The following is a 14,056-nucleotide window of genomic DNA, read 5'->3' on the forward strand; positions in this document are numbered from 1 at the left end:
TAAATCACGATTGCAATATTGGTCAGAAAAATCACAATTAGATATCCCCCCCTAATCTTTCAGCCCTGTCATTACCACATAAAAATGAGACATCAGTGAAAAGTATTTAGTTAGTAATGTGTTAAAAGGGGCTGGCCTTACACTGTTAGAAATAAAGGTTGTGTGTAGGTACATTTTTCGTTCATTAAAGTACAAACAGTGTAAATGTTCCCTCAAAGGTACAACAGTGGTCAAACTATGTACCATAAATAAGTTTTCCAGGTGAAAAGTACAGATTTGTATCTTTTCATAACCGAATGTTTTAAAACAGAACAATAAAATAAAAAGCCTGGAGACGAGACGGGGTGTGTGGAGTCAGTACAACTTATAAAACATAATTTCACTGGATTATGGTTCAGTTATGTTACCTGACTAAAGGTACTGAGATGTACCCTTGAGGGTCCCACCCCAGTGACAGTTTAGTACCTTTATTTCTGAGAGTGTAGCAGCAAATGTCATGGTTTGAGGTGTGAGATGTGCAGAGCTGAGGAGTGTTTTGTTGAATTTCAGTATTTTTCAGTTTCACTCTGCACACAGAAATATACAGACTGCATGCTAAAATCACCACATCTCTCAGAACCTCACCTCCCACAGAGAATTTAAACTGGCCCTGCCGATTCATGTGTCCGCGCACTAGTCTTCTCAGTCCGAAACAAATGATTTCCCAGCCATAAGTCTAACAGCAAGCAGCTGCATCTCTGCTCACCAGTGAGCCTTTCAGAGCGAGATGTAGCCCCAATCGCTGAACCAGGAAATCTCCCATTTTAAGAAGTTATTATTGTGTTTGAAACTGTAGACAGTAAGTAAACGAGATATCCTCGTGCAGAGCCTCTTGACTTGACTCATTTGCAGACCGGTACTCCACTTTCTTTAATAGAATAGTCTTCATTGTGCATATGCCATGCTAAATGGTCTGCAGTCCTGTAAACCCATCCAATCTGACTCATAAGCCTGTATTTCAGCGCAGTCTTACACAGCTTGCAGTCGAACTGGTTTAATCTTGTGTTGTATTTGCATGCTAATAAAGAACTGTAGCATCCCCTGCTGCTGTCGAGAGGCTCTAGAGGCGAGGCCACGCAGAGGGCCATGTAAAGAGGCTCATGGAAGGTGTGCATCGTCCAGAAAAGGGACTTGTTTATGTTGTTGTCTGTTAGTTAAAAGATGTGTTGCGTTTTGTTTGTGTTATTTTGTGTCTGGGGTTCGGGCTGTTTGTGTGTTGGGGGAGTCAGTGTGAGGTGAAAGCGCCTATGGCTACTGGCTCTTATGTTATATGCCTTTCTGCTTATTTTTTTAATATAAGAGCATCAGAATCATGACCTCTCCTGCGTCTCCTTCTACGCCAACACCAAAGTACTTTTGACTTTGACTCAAACTGTTTGCAGAAAACCTGATTTCTGTTTTCTCCTCCTGCCTCTTCGTTGCAGTTTTTACCGTTGCTCTATTTCAGGCACCGTCCTCAACTGCTGCCCACAGCACCAAGCAGTGGATTTATTAGTTGACTAGTTTATGCAAACCCTAAGCAGCAACATATAGACATTTGAAATCCAATGACTAAACAAAATTTTATTATCCTGTTATTGATTTTGTTCCTTGCTCTTGATGTCATGTTTTAAGTGCAACCTTTTAAAACCTTTTAAAGTGATAGTTTGGTGAAAAATCAAATGCACAATGCTGGCCCTGACAAAACTCTTAGCAAAAAGGGTTATACATACATTATACTGAAAAACCTTCTTTAAACTGGAACAGTAGTGGAACCTATTTTGGTGCTATACAGAATTAAGGGTCAGTGATATGAAAAAAAAATGTATATCATGATCCTTAAAGACATTTTCACAATATTTTGACACACAAGTAATCAACTATGGAAATAATGACTATTATTTAACATTTCAGATACAATGCTGCACAAAATCCAATTAAATGAGTCAAAATATACTCTCTTTGTAATGAAACATGCAGCTAGTCAGGTCAGTGCTCTTTAATTACTGAGAATATCCTTGGTTTGCTCATAAAAGCATATTATCAATCACTATTTTATTTAACTTTATTTTATTTTTACAAAAAATGTATCATGATAACGATAAAATATCAGCATATCGCCCACCATTATATCAGACCATTGTTAAAAGGGTTAACAAACTTTCTGGTGATACTCAGTTGATTATCAACATCATTAAGGTTAGGGTTAGGTCTAGGAGTAGGTGTAGGTTTTGCCTTGAGGTTAAGGTTCGATTTAACAGAAACTTTTACACATAACTTAAAGTTCAGCTGCATTTCATAAGTATTTAGTTGAATGTTAGTTAAAGATAGAATGAGCATCTACAAAGCATCTACAGTGGATTGTCCGAATAAAGTGTTGCCTAAAGAACCATGCACAACTGTTTTTCATCATAGAGAAGAACCATCTGACCATGCAATAAATCATTTAAGCATTTAACTGAGTCTTTGAGGGTTCATGGTTCTATATGGAACCACTGCCTTTATTAAAGAACCATTTGTTTGAACCAAATCATTTGTTTAAGAGTGTACCTTAAAAGCAGGATCAGGAATCCGTTTGTAGAAATCATCACAGGGGGAAGTGATATCCACAGGCACCGCCCACTTCTTCTCTTTCTTCTCTTCTTTGTCTTTTTTCTTTGCTTCATCTGTTTTGTCTGCTGCTGAGGCTTCAGGTGGAGCAGGGGAGGGCACTGTGTCCTGGAAAGAGAAACAAGAGACATAAAACAAATAAAATTAAGGACATTTAACTTTAACCGGACTTTTGACTTACAAAATGCATATTTTACATACCGGACATTTTACTGACGTTTTAATGTGATTATCTGAGCTGATATTGATTTGATTGCTTTCATGCTTTTACCTTGATGCCCAGATCCTCAAGGCTGTTGGTTCTGGGAAGTTTTGATGACTCTCCACTTTCTGAGGTTTTCTCTTTTTCTTCAGGTGTTTGATCAATTATGTCATCAAAAGTGGACAGGAGTGACAGCAGGTTCACTTCACCTTTCGTGGTTTTGGCTTGAATTAAATATTATACAGAAACAGGGTGAGATGTGAGCTTTTGCAATGTGCATACCAAAGAGGGCTACAGCATGCCAATGATTACATAATTAGAGCACAGACTAATCACAGATATTGTCTGATGAGTGTTCTGTGAAAGCTTTGATGAACAAACACATCCTCATGATACAATACATGTAAATAATTTCAGTAAAAATACTGCAGGCCATCCAGTGGTGATGATACAGCTCATAGGTTACAGTGGTATCTCAATAGCAAAAATAAGGAGTGGCTGAAAATGTGCCTTAAATTAATATGCTAATGTTTCTATTTTCTGCTTATTACAGTTTATTAGAGTATTCAATATTCTAAAAGTACACATTTTGAAACAAAATCTGCATTTTACAGTGTCCCAATCTAATACTTTAGCCACAAGCTAGGTAATCATGCTACAACGACACAATACAATACGAGAGAATTCAAAACAATTCAATATGTTATGTCTTGTTACATCTCTAAAGGCATATCACAACTATAACTACATATTTCTGTCCATGTCATGCAGTCCTGGCTGGAAAGGACAAAAGCAACTGCGGATCAAACCTTTGTCACTGAAGTCCATGCCGGCTTTAAACCCTGGAGGCACTGTCAGTAAATCTAGAACAAGAAGAAAACAGCCATTTCTGTGCATAAGCAATTCTGTAACATCCATAAACATTCTCAACATCCGAATGACGCTAACTTTGTGCAAATGTCTTAAATTTTATTTTAAACTGTCTGTCTTTCTCAGAAATACGCACGTCATTGCCAGTAAAGCCCTACACAAATACATAGAAATACAGAAACTCACAATTTTTGTTTTAAAACATTCTAAGAACATAGTTAGAAAAACTAAAAACTCTCAGTCTGTATGTAATAGTCCATAAATCTGATTGGATGCTGCATGTTCATATTTAAATGACACATACTCGTACTAAAACCTAGCTGCATACAGAATGTCAAGCAAGATGCTGTTAAAAAAGGACAAAATATAATCATACCATGTTCAAAGTCAATGTCTTCCTCCAGCTCAGATTTTTTCTTTATCTGTTCCAATGTCAGCTCCTCCATACCAGCTAAGAATGGGGGTCAAATAAGACAAAACAACAATGAATTAACCGAGAGACATACAGTGCATCAAAAATCGAAAGGGTTTCCATAATAATAGCAACAAATCATTAGATTAGGAGCTGTTCTCCTCCTGACCAGCTCATTCAGCTAAAAATACTTATAAAAATATATAACATGGAAGCTATCTCTAGCACCACTGCCCATTCCCAATGCCACGATAGGTGTGCTCAGGTGTATGATATACTCAGAAACACATACTGTGACATAACACAAAACCAATAAAGTGTCATCATATTGCCCACCACCAATGATACGCTTTTGGGAGTACACTAAAGGTCTCATCAGTACTTCTACAACACTGAACATAAAAAAAATACAAATTATACAGTAATCGTAATCAACAACAGCTAGTGAAGAGTCACTTCATTAATGATAATAATAATAATAATAATGATAATAGCTATAATATTAATGTGTAATTTATATGATGCCTTTCTCATACACAAAGTTGCTTTACAAAGGCTTCACAATCACATAATTAATATTCCAACAGCCATTTGCATTTGTAATGTGAATGTGTGATGTCATTACTATTTCCATGTTGTCATCACTGTGTTTGCTAAACAAAGCCTGTAATTTTGTACAGGGTAAGTCACTCGAAAGAGGCCCCGAATATTCTGTAATAACGAAGCAATCTGAACAAAACAGCGTGCAATGTGCTCCTCAGTATATGGAGCTTCGAACAAGCTGGGATGCCCCTGCGTTGGAGTGATGAGGTAGGTGCCGGACAGCCATCGCAACGTTTAACCTCTGTTTGCAGCTTCCGGGTGCATACCCCCGTACCCCTTCATGTGTCTGGCAGAAAAACGGAGATCATCCAGCATCGCATGTAATGCAATCGATTACACATACGTCAAGGTATGTTGTGTATTTTTTTGGTTCAGGTTGCTTCACCCTGACAGGAGTTACAACAGAATATTCGGGGCCTCTTTCGAGTGAATCTCTCTGTATGTATAAGTTACACTGTAGTGACTAATATATTTACGTTTGTGTATGATAAGTTGAAGTCATAAGTTTACATACATCTCAGCCACATTCATTTAAACGTTTTTCACAATTCCTGACATTTAATCCTAGTACACATTCCCTCTCTTAGGTGAGTTAGGATCAGTACTACATTTTAAGAATGTGAAATGTCAGAATAATAATAGAGACAATGAGTCATTTCAGCTTTTATATCTTCCATCACATTTCCAGTGGCTCAGAAGTTTACATGCACAGGGTTAGTATTTGTTAGCATTACCTTTAAATTCTTTAACTTGGGTCAAACATTTCAGGTAGCTGTCCACAAGCTTCTCACAATAAGTCGCTGGAATTTTGGCCCAGTCCTCTCGACAGAACTGGTGTAGCTGAGTCATGTTTGCAGGCCTTCTTGCTCGTGCAAGCTTTTTCGGTTCTGCTCATAGATTTTCTATGGGATGGAGGTCAGGGCTGTGTGATGGCCACTCCATTACTTTCACTTTGTTGTCCTTAAGACATTTTCCCACAACTATGGAAGAACGCTTGGGGGCATTATCCATTTGGAAGACCCATTTGTGCCCATGCTTTAACTTCCTAGCTGATGTCTTGGGATGTTGCTTCAATATCTCCACACAATTTTCCGTCCTCATAAAGCCATCTACTTTGTGAAGTTCACCAGTCCCTCCTGCACCAAAGCACCCCCACAACATGTGATGCTGCCACCCCCATGCTTCACGGTAGGGATGGTCATTCTGGCCAAACTGTTTCATTTTTGTGTCATCAAGCCAGAGGGCATTTCTCCAAAAAGTAAGACCTTTGTCCCCATGTGCATCTAATAACTGCAACCTGGCTTACTTCTGGCAGCTTTGGAGCAGTGACTTCTTCCTTGCTGAGCGGCATTTCAGGTCACATCAATACCTTTTACTGTTGATATACATACTTCTGTACCTGTTTTTCTCCAGCATCTTCACAAGGCCATTTGCTGTTCTTCTTGGATTGATTTGTACTTTTTGCACTGTACGTTCAAGTATGTTCATCTCCAGGAGACTGAACACGTCTCTTTCCTGAATGGTATTGTGGTCCCATGGTGATTTTCCCCTGATGTCAAGCAAAGAGGCAAGTAGGCCTTTAAGGTAGGCCTTAAAACACTGCCACAGGTACATCTCTAATTAACTTAAATGATGTCAATTAGCCTATCAGAAGCTTCTAAAACCATGATATCATTTTCCAGAATTCAAGATTTAAAGGCACAGTCAACGTGGTGTATGTGAACCTATGACCCATTGGAATTCTGACATAGTGAATAATAAGTGAAATAATCTATTTGCAAACATTTGTTGGAACAATCGCCAATTGCTTGTGTCATGTACAAAGCAGATCCTAAACAACTTGCTAAAACTATAGTTTGCTGGTATGGAATCTGTGGAGGGGATAAATATGAATTGTAATGACTTCATCCTAAGTGTATGTAAACTTATGACTTCAACTGTAAGTTACTGTATATGCCATAAGGCCAACTTTGTAAACACTTGTAAATTAAATCCATCCATCCATCATCTAAACCGCTTATCCTTCTGGGTCGCGGTGGGGTGCTGGAGCCTATCCCAGCTGTCATTGGGCGGAAGGCAGGATACACCCTGGACAGGTCGCCAGTCTATCGCAGGGCTTGTAAATTACATGTTTATTTTAAACAAAAATGGAGCAACTGTGCTTTTTGGCATAGTTTTTACCTTTTATCGTACATACTGAACTCTGGGGTGAGTGGCATTTTACACTTTACAGTATTGGAACAGCTGAATTTCCCTTCAGGGATTAGTAAAGATTATCATATCTTCTTTAAAGGAAAAGAAATATCAAGAGGACAAATTCAACAATAACAACTGTAGAGAAGAACAGAGACTATATTAACTGGGGGAGAGTGAAGAACAGAGATCAAGAAAGACTGTGGTCACTTTCCCCATAATTTATGAGCCATGACACCGAGTAACTGATTGCATGTCAGTCTTAGCATGCCACACGCCATCTTAATTTATTTTTAACAACTGCTGTTCCTTCTAAAAACGTTGCTATGTATGTTTTGGGGATTTGATGGAAATGTGTAATTGCATGCAATGTGCAGAAGAACACACTGCACTGCTGGCTGTACTTTGGACTCCCATAAATGATCGTTAATTTTTACACTATGTGAGACTGTTAATCTTACATAGTGTAAAAAAAAAGTCATTGCTCTTGATGTGTAAATGTGGTGGCATTGTTTCACTGGTGCATTGTGTTTGTTCCACCTTTGTGGTAAACCTCAGAAAAACTAAATATTGTTTCATGTACCATGAAAACGTCTTTGAGTACCGTGATGTACTTTGCCATATCGCTCACCCCTAGCTCTATATAAAGTCTACACAGAGAGCTGCCCGCCAACCGAGGGCATATGTTATACAGACAGAACAAAGCAGAGCAGTTCCTCAAAAGCACACTGAGCTGTTCTATGCTGATGTGTGGGCAGCAGTTTGAAAAAAAATTGCATCAGCTGGTTTCATGTACAGTGGAAGAGGCACGTTAGTCTTCACCTCTCCAGGCTGGTAGCTCCCACACTGAGACAGCGGAGAGCTACAGACTATGACTAACACTAGGAGCAAGCTGAGAGAGAAAAAGTGGCTATGACTAATACTGGGAGGACAAAGAGCAGCAGTCAGAAGTGTTGTACCTGGCAAAAAGGGGTAGTTTGTGTTACTCCCTCGGAGGCTCTCAGCTGGAGGTCCTGGCTGCCTTTGCAATGATAAAGAATTCTTTGCTGATAAGCCGGTGTGTTCCAGTAACACCTTTAAGAGACGAAAACATGAACAGTAAATAAACGAAAAATGTAGCACCTCTGAAATAATAATGTTACAGGAGAAAGAAAAACTGTTCTTGACTAAGTCTATGTAAGAGAAAAGGGTGTATAAAGCTAACTATTTATCTGGGCAGTACATATTCCATTTCCAAAGCTCTACTGGACAAAGTCTAGTATTTACAATATCATTCAACAGCTATTTTTTAACCAACCTTTCATAAATTAAATCAGGTGCTGCTGATGTAATTGAACAAATCCATGCAATTACTGGAGTCCAGCAAAAAAACAGGAACCAAACATGTGTTCTTGTTCTTCTAACCAATCTATCAATAACTTTACTGAAAACAAGAAATTCTTGTTATTATTTTACTGGTGTCAAAGTGAAAACCATAATAACATATTAATGCAATAAATTATTTACACCACTCACTACAGACGTCCAGAGAGGCCATAAAGTAGTTTTAATTTCTGGATTGTTATCTTGAGATAACAAGTTAATTATCTTGTTATCTGGAGATAACAAAAGTTGTTATCTTGACATAATAAGCTAATTATCTTGTTATGTCAAGATAAAGTTGTTATTCTGAAATAACTGGTTAGTTATCTTGTTATCTGGAGATAAGAGAAGTTGTTATTTTGAGATAATAAGTTAATTATCCTGTGATGTCAAAATAACAAAGTTATTATCTTGAGATAAAAAGTTAATTAACTCGTTATCTCAAGATAACGATCCAGAAAATTATAGCAATAACTTATGGCCTCTCCGGACTTCCGTATTTTTTGCACCATTAGTGCATTTTCTTAGTTTGCCCCTTTGAACCATCCAAAGTTCCAGCCTACTGAAGCCCAGCTGCTCGCTATGCTGTGGCTACGACTCTGTGACTGTAGCCGTCTCATTCAAATACAGCTTTTAAACTCCATTCGTAACGAAGTTATTTCCAGCTACTGCCAAGGTGAATTTATTTACCACTGAAGGATGTCAAGTCTAAAGTAAGCAAAATACAGAGTTGACGCTGACAATATCAGTAATGTTAGCACCGAAGGACAACCTCAGCAGACCACAGTGAACAGCACTCATAGGAGAACTACGGATAACTCAAAAAGCAGCCAACTGCTCCCGAGTGGCGCAACCGTCTAAGCGTTGGCCCTGTCATCAGGAGATCGCGAGTTCGATCCCTGGTGATGCTACAGCCGTCCGTAGCCGGGAGTCCAAGAGAGCACAATTGGCCTCGCTCTCTCTGGGTGGGTGGGATGGCTGCCCTTCTCCCCCCATCACTCACTCAGCGCGATGCTAGTCAGCGCAGGCGTCTGTTAGCTGACGTAACAGATCTGGCGGTTGGCGTTTTCCTCCGAGCGCGTTCGGCTGTCCAGTGACGTTGCGTGAGCGCCAACTCGAAAAGAAGCGGTGGTTGGCTTCACAGGTCTCGGAGGAAGCCTGTGTTAGCCTTCACCCTCCTAGCGTTGATAGCATCGTGTGTGATTGGGGGAGTCCTAACTAGCGGGTGGAATTGGAGACGACTAAATTGGGGATAAAATCGGGTAAAAAAAAATATATATATGTGATAGATACACACGGTACATGAAAATTCACTCTGTGGAAATTTTATGTGATTTTTACTGTTTGGTTCACCTGAACCCTGCGCTCACAGCACAAAAATAATGTTACTGAATTACTGAACTACATCTGAATGAAGCTTAAGTAGGGATGTCCTGCTCCGACCCAGTAGACTGGGATCAGAGCTGATCCAGTCATATTAGAATGGAACAGGTATAAGATATTCTGATTCTGATATTTTGTACGTATAGCTATAACAAAATGCGCTGCTTTTTAAATGGCAAAAAAATCTTTTGTTAATGTCAAATTTGAGCAAATACGACAAATGCAATGAACCGTGATCAACTACACAAAATAACAATTGTGATTAACTATTTTAATTGTTTGAATTCCACCATTTTTCAAAATTTCTATATAGTTCAGTTGATTTGATGTAAACAAAGTCTTTCAGCGCAAATTAATGTGAATTGGGGCATTGTAACAAGACTTATACACAGTCTATGCTTAAGAAAATAATGTCAATACAGATAAAACACAAAATTGACACAGATAAAAGGCAGGAAAGTAACAGTGACTCCATGTGACACTCATTGCATGGTGCCAGGTGTGATTTCTCACTATTTTGCTTAGCCTAAATACACGCAAAACATTTTCTTGCATTTTACACCATCCAAACGTTGTTTTGGTCTTTGCGGCTGAATGTGTGGCAGTATGGTGGGTCTGGAAGCTGTTGTGCTGTGCAGTGGAGGCTTGCAAGGGCATGCTCTAGGTCAGTGGTGCGTCTAAAAAAAAAGTCTAAACATGCGTCCAAAAACGTCTAAACATAATAATATATATTCAAACATAACAGGGAAAAGTTATGGACTGTCCTATTAACAAATACAGTGTTTCCATCTTTCTGTTTGACGTACAGTATCCCTCAGCCACTGGGTGAGTACTTTGCTTTGAAGTGCTGAGCTTAAAGTGTTACCTCAGTGAAGTCCAGCAGCATGCCGGTGGTGGGGTCTCTCACTACAGACAGGCCGGAGTGCAGAGGAGTGAGGGAACAGTGCAACAATGAGTCCACCTGTCTGTCCCGCTTACTCAACCTAAGACATAAAACAGCATTTAATAGTGATGCAAATGACATTACAAATCAATCAATTCTAACTGATTAAAAACAGCTTTAAAAGATGCTTCACTGAGCAAAAAGTCCCTGAAATACAGTGCAGTCCAGTGGCACAACTTCTGTTGTTTTGGCTTGGTACTCCAGCATCCTCAATCAGAAATGAGACAATAATTATGAGGATAAAGTGCAGAAGCTTTACTGTGAGGGTATTTACATCTATCCTACCATTCGGAAGTCTGGAATCCCAGTTTTCAATAATAAAAAAAACAGTTTGGTTGCAGAGAAATGTGTTTAAAATGGTTTCTAAAATGTTCGTCCTGTAAAACTTCACAGCTTCAGATCATTCATAGGACGCTAGGAAGCTGTGAATAAAACATGAAATGTTTGATGTGTCCAGAATAATGATTAGAGCTGCAGAAGATTCTAAAATGACACACTGCAAATCAAATTATAACAACATGAATATCCAGAATTCATCAATTTTCATAAGTGGAGATCAAATTTCAATGTAGATAACTTGACTCCCAAAAGTAATATGAACTGATAATTACAGTACATTATCCATCATTTTGTTCATTTGTTATGATTTTTCTTGAAATACTGAATAAAACATCTAAAATACCCTCTGGTGAACAGTTTGCAACATTTAAAACTACACTGTATAAGTTATTATTGTGGACAAAATAATAAAAAGTGTCAATGAGGCAAACTTTGGAAAGGTGGTGCAGACTGGGACGACAATATAACAATCACAGCCCTTCTTACACCCACTGACCATTTCAAGGCAACATTAGTAATTAGACAAATTAATATTATCCTAAAAAACTGTCAAGTTTAGTTTGCAAATCCTTTGCTTTTGATGACCACATAAAATTTGCTATCTGGACAAACAGCTGTTAATATGTACTTTAGCGAACATTAAACACAGAGCGGTCTTAGCCAAAAGGGTTCTACATAGCACCAGAAAAAGGTTTAATGACTTGTAATGACAAAGGAACCCCTTTTTGGTGCAATACAGAACCCTTCGTAAAAAGTTCGTTAAATGGCCCATACCATACTTTTTTCCAAAAAAAAGAGATTATTGTAGTTTGTAAACACTGTTCAAGTTTTAAAACATACCATTCACTCAGTCCATTCATGGAAACTAAGCTGCAAAAACTTTCTTTTTGAATTCATTGTTTCTGTGATGTCGTAAAAAAAACAAAAAAAAACAAATTAATTAGTTTACATATATCTACCTACTCAGCCTACAGCCGTTTAGCCCCGCCCCCTTACACTGAGATTATACAGAGTGTTGCAGTCTGGACTGCTTTTAGCACAAAACAGGGCTGCCAAGTAGAGCAGAGCTCATTTACATACGTCAGTCTTAGAGGCACATTAACGCAAACAGCCTGTTTAATTCTAAGGAATAAAAACAGGTATGAATATGGTCATGTAAAAATGATCTGGTGTTGGTACATAATCTTACACAAATGTTATAAGTGGACCTCGGGGACAAAAACGAAATATAAGAAAAATGCAGAATATGGGCCCTTTAAAGAACCATATACAACAGGTTCTCCATCCTAGAGAAGAACCATTTAACCATCCAAAGATCTATATGGTCATATGTAAAAGTCTGGGTGAAAACAAAGGCGCAGCCTCTACAGAGAACACATTTCTGCACATTTTAAAAGCACAGCTACTGCTTTCTTGTTGAATTCAAAATATTGGGAAAAGAAATAAACATAAATTGTGGCCTGTGCAAAAGTTATGGCACATTAAATATTTTATGCTTTCCCTAATACGTTACACTCAGCAGAAACTGTGCAGTAAAAAGCCACATTTATATGTGTTCTCTATACAGGATACACACTGTATAACTTTCAAGACCTTCAAGACATTAAAGACTTTAAAGGTGTGTGTTTGAAGGCTGTAGTCATTCAGGAGATGCTTTCATACTTCAGAAACTTCTGGAATGCATCAGTGGTGTCGTGTAAGGGCATCCATGCAGGATCCCGCAGGAAGCGCTTCTCCACCTCCATCTTCAGGTCTAGACTGGTGGGAGGAAGCCCATGAGGAAGCTAAAGGGAGAGGAACAATGTATGAAATGAGGTCAAAGAATTCTGGTCAATGTGGAATGATACATATAGGGTAAATTAGGGGAAGAAGGCCCCCAGGGAAATATGCTCCCCAACTTCATTTCCTCTGCTGATCAAATGAAGGGCCCAAATCTGATCTCGACACATTTACTGAGAGACTGTGGTCTAATTAATTCAGAAATTTCATCTTGATGACCACATTTTTGGGATGTATTCTCCCTGGAAGCTTTTTGGGGTCAGCTGATAAATTTGTCATTGAAAAACAGTGATTTAGGAACTTAATAAAGCACATTATACACATGCATAGTTTTGAGGGTGTTATTTAGAGGGGGTGTTATTGTTCCTGCCACCCGATTTGCCTGTAATTATAAAGTCATAAAAAAGTTGTTTTGTTATACCAATCTAATATTCTGTCGTGTCTGATAATAATTTATACTGACCATTAAATGTGAAAAACACAAATTCAACATTGAGGACTACTGCTTTGGTATAGTATTTGTAATAACAATAATAATAGTAGTCGATACTGATCTTACAGAAGAACAAATCCCAAATAAGAAAACACCACTGAATGTCAGATTCTCTGTAAGAACTGCCTAAAGCAGGTTTAGATTAGATTTCATCTAAAGAACGGTTGGCGAATGAGGCCCAATGTCATGAATTTACACAAACTAATTATGCAACTACTATAAATCACAAAAACTATTTAATTAATTAACAAAATTCACATTCAAGTGTTTCTGTCTTACGAGCAATTTTCTTTTTGTCACAGCTTATTAAAATATAGTGGAATCACTCAAACATAAACTGATAAAAATCTCAGCTTTAATTCAGAATACAATCTTTTCATGTTACTCTTTGATTGGTTGTTTTGGAAAAATGTAAAGACTTGTACATCTTGCATCAATTTATCATCATGTTTTACAGAATGGATAATTTATATGTTAAATTTTGTAAAACTTCTAAATTTCTAAAAACACTATTGAGGCAAGATTTTCTTTCTTCTTTCTTTCTATATGAAATGTGGTTCAAACTGTGTTTAGGTTTATTGATCATCATCCCCATACATAGATATGGCTTAGATTTAAAGTAAAAGGGCACTGCTCTTAAGGGGGGCATTTTTCACCCATTTTCCTCCACCTTCAGGTTTGAAACGATTTTCTATGCTAAAATCAAGCTTTTAGATCTTGTATGAGTTATGTAAATGCTTTGATTCTACTCAAATTATATACTACACAGAGTGTTTTGGCTCAGAAAAAAAATATTTAAGTACACACGCAAAAGTAGGATGTCTTTGTGCGAAATACTAACCTCATAAA

At 38.0% G+C, this 14,056-nt stretch overlaps 1 protein-coding gene across 2 annotated transcripts in view; it reads right to left on the minus strand.

Moving 5' to 3' along the window:
* skiv2l (SKI2 homolog, superkiller viralicidic activity 2-like) overlaps window positions 1-14,056 on the minus strand; it is a 53,111-nt gene that overhangs the window by 34,296 nt on the left and 4,759 nt on the right. For both annotated transcript variants that reach the window (XM_036566170.1, XM_036566171.1), the window contains exons 4-10: window positions 12,598-12,719; window positions 10,519-10,636; window positions 7,868-7,982; window positions 4,077-4,151; window positions 3,640-3,693; window positions 2,900-3,054; window positions 2,569-2,736 (exon numbers count right to left, since the gene is read on the minus strand). In XM_036566170.1, the coding sequence (XP_036422063.1) occupies window positions 2,569-2,736; window positions 2,900-3,054; window positions 3,640-3,693; window positions 4,077-4,151; window positions 7,868-7,982; window positions 10,519-10,636; window positions 12,598-12,719 (807 nt within the window). The remainder of the gene's footprint in view (window positions 1-2,568; window positions 2,737-2,899; window positions 3,055-3,639; window positions 3,694-4,076; window positions 4,152-7,867; window positions 7,983-10,518; window positions 10,637-12,597; window positions 12,720-14,056) is intronic.

This window comes from Colossoma macropomum, unplaced genomic scaffold (assembly GCF_904425465.1).
Source record: "Colossoma macropomum unplaced genomic scaffold, Colossoma_macropomum, whole genome shotgun sequence".
NCBI classification, from domain to species: domain Eukaryota; kingdom Metazoa; phylum Chordata; class Actinopteri; order Characiformes; family Serrasalmidae; genus Colossoma; species Colossoma macropomum.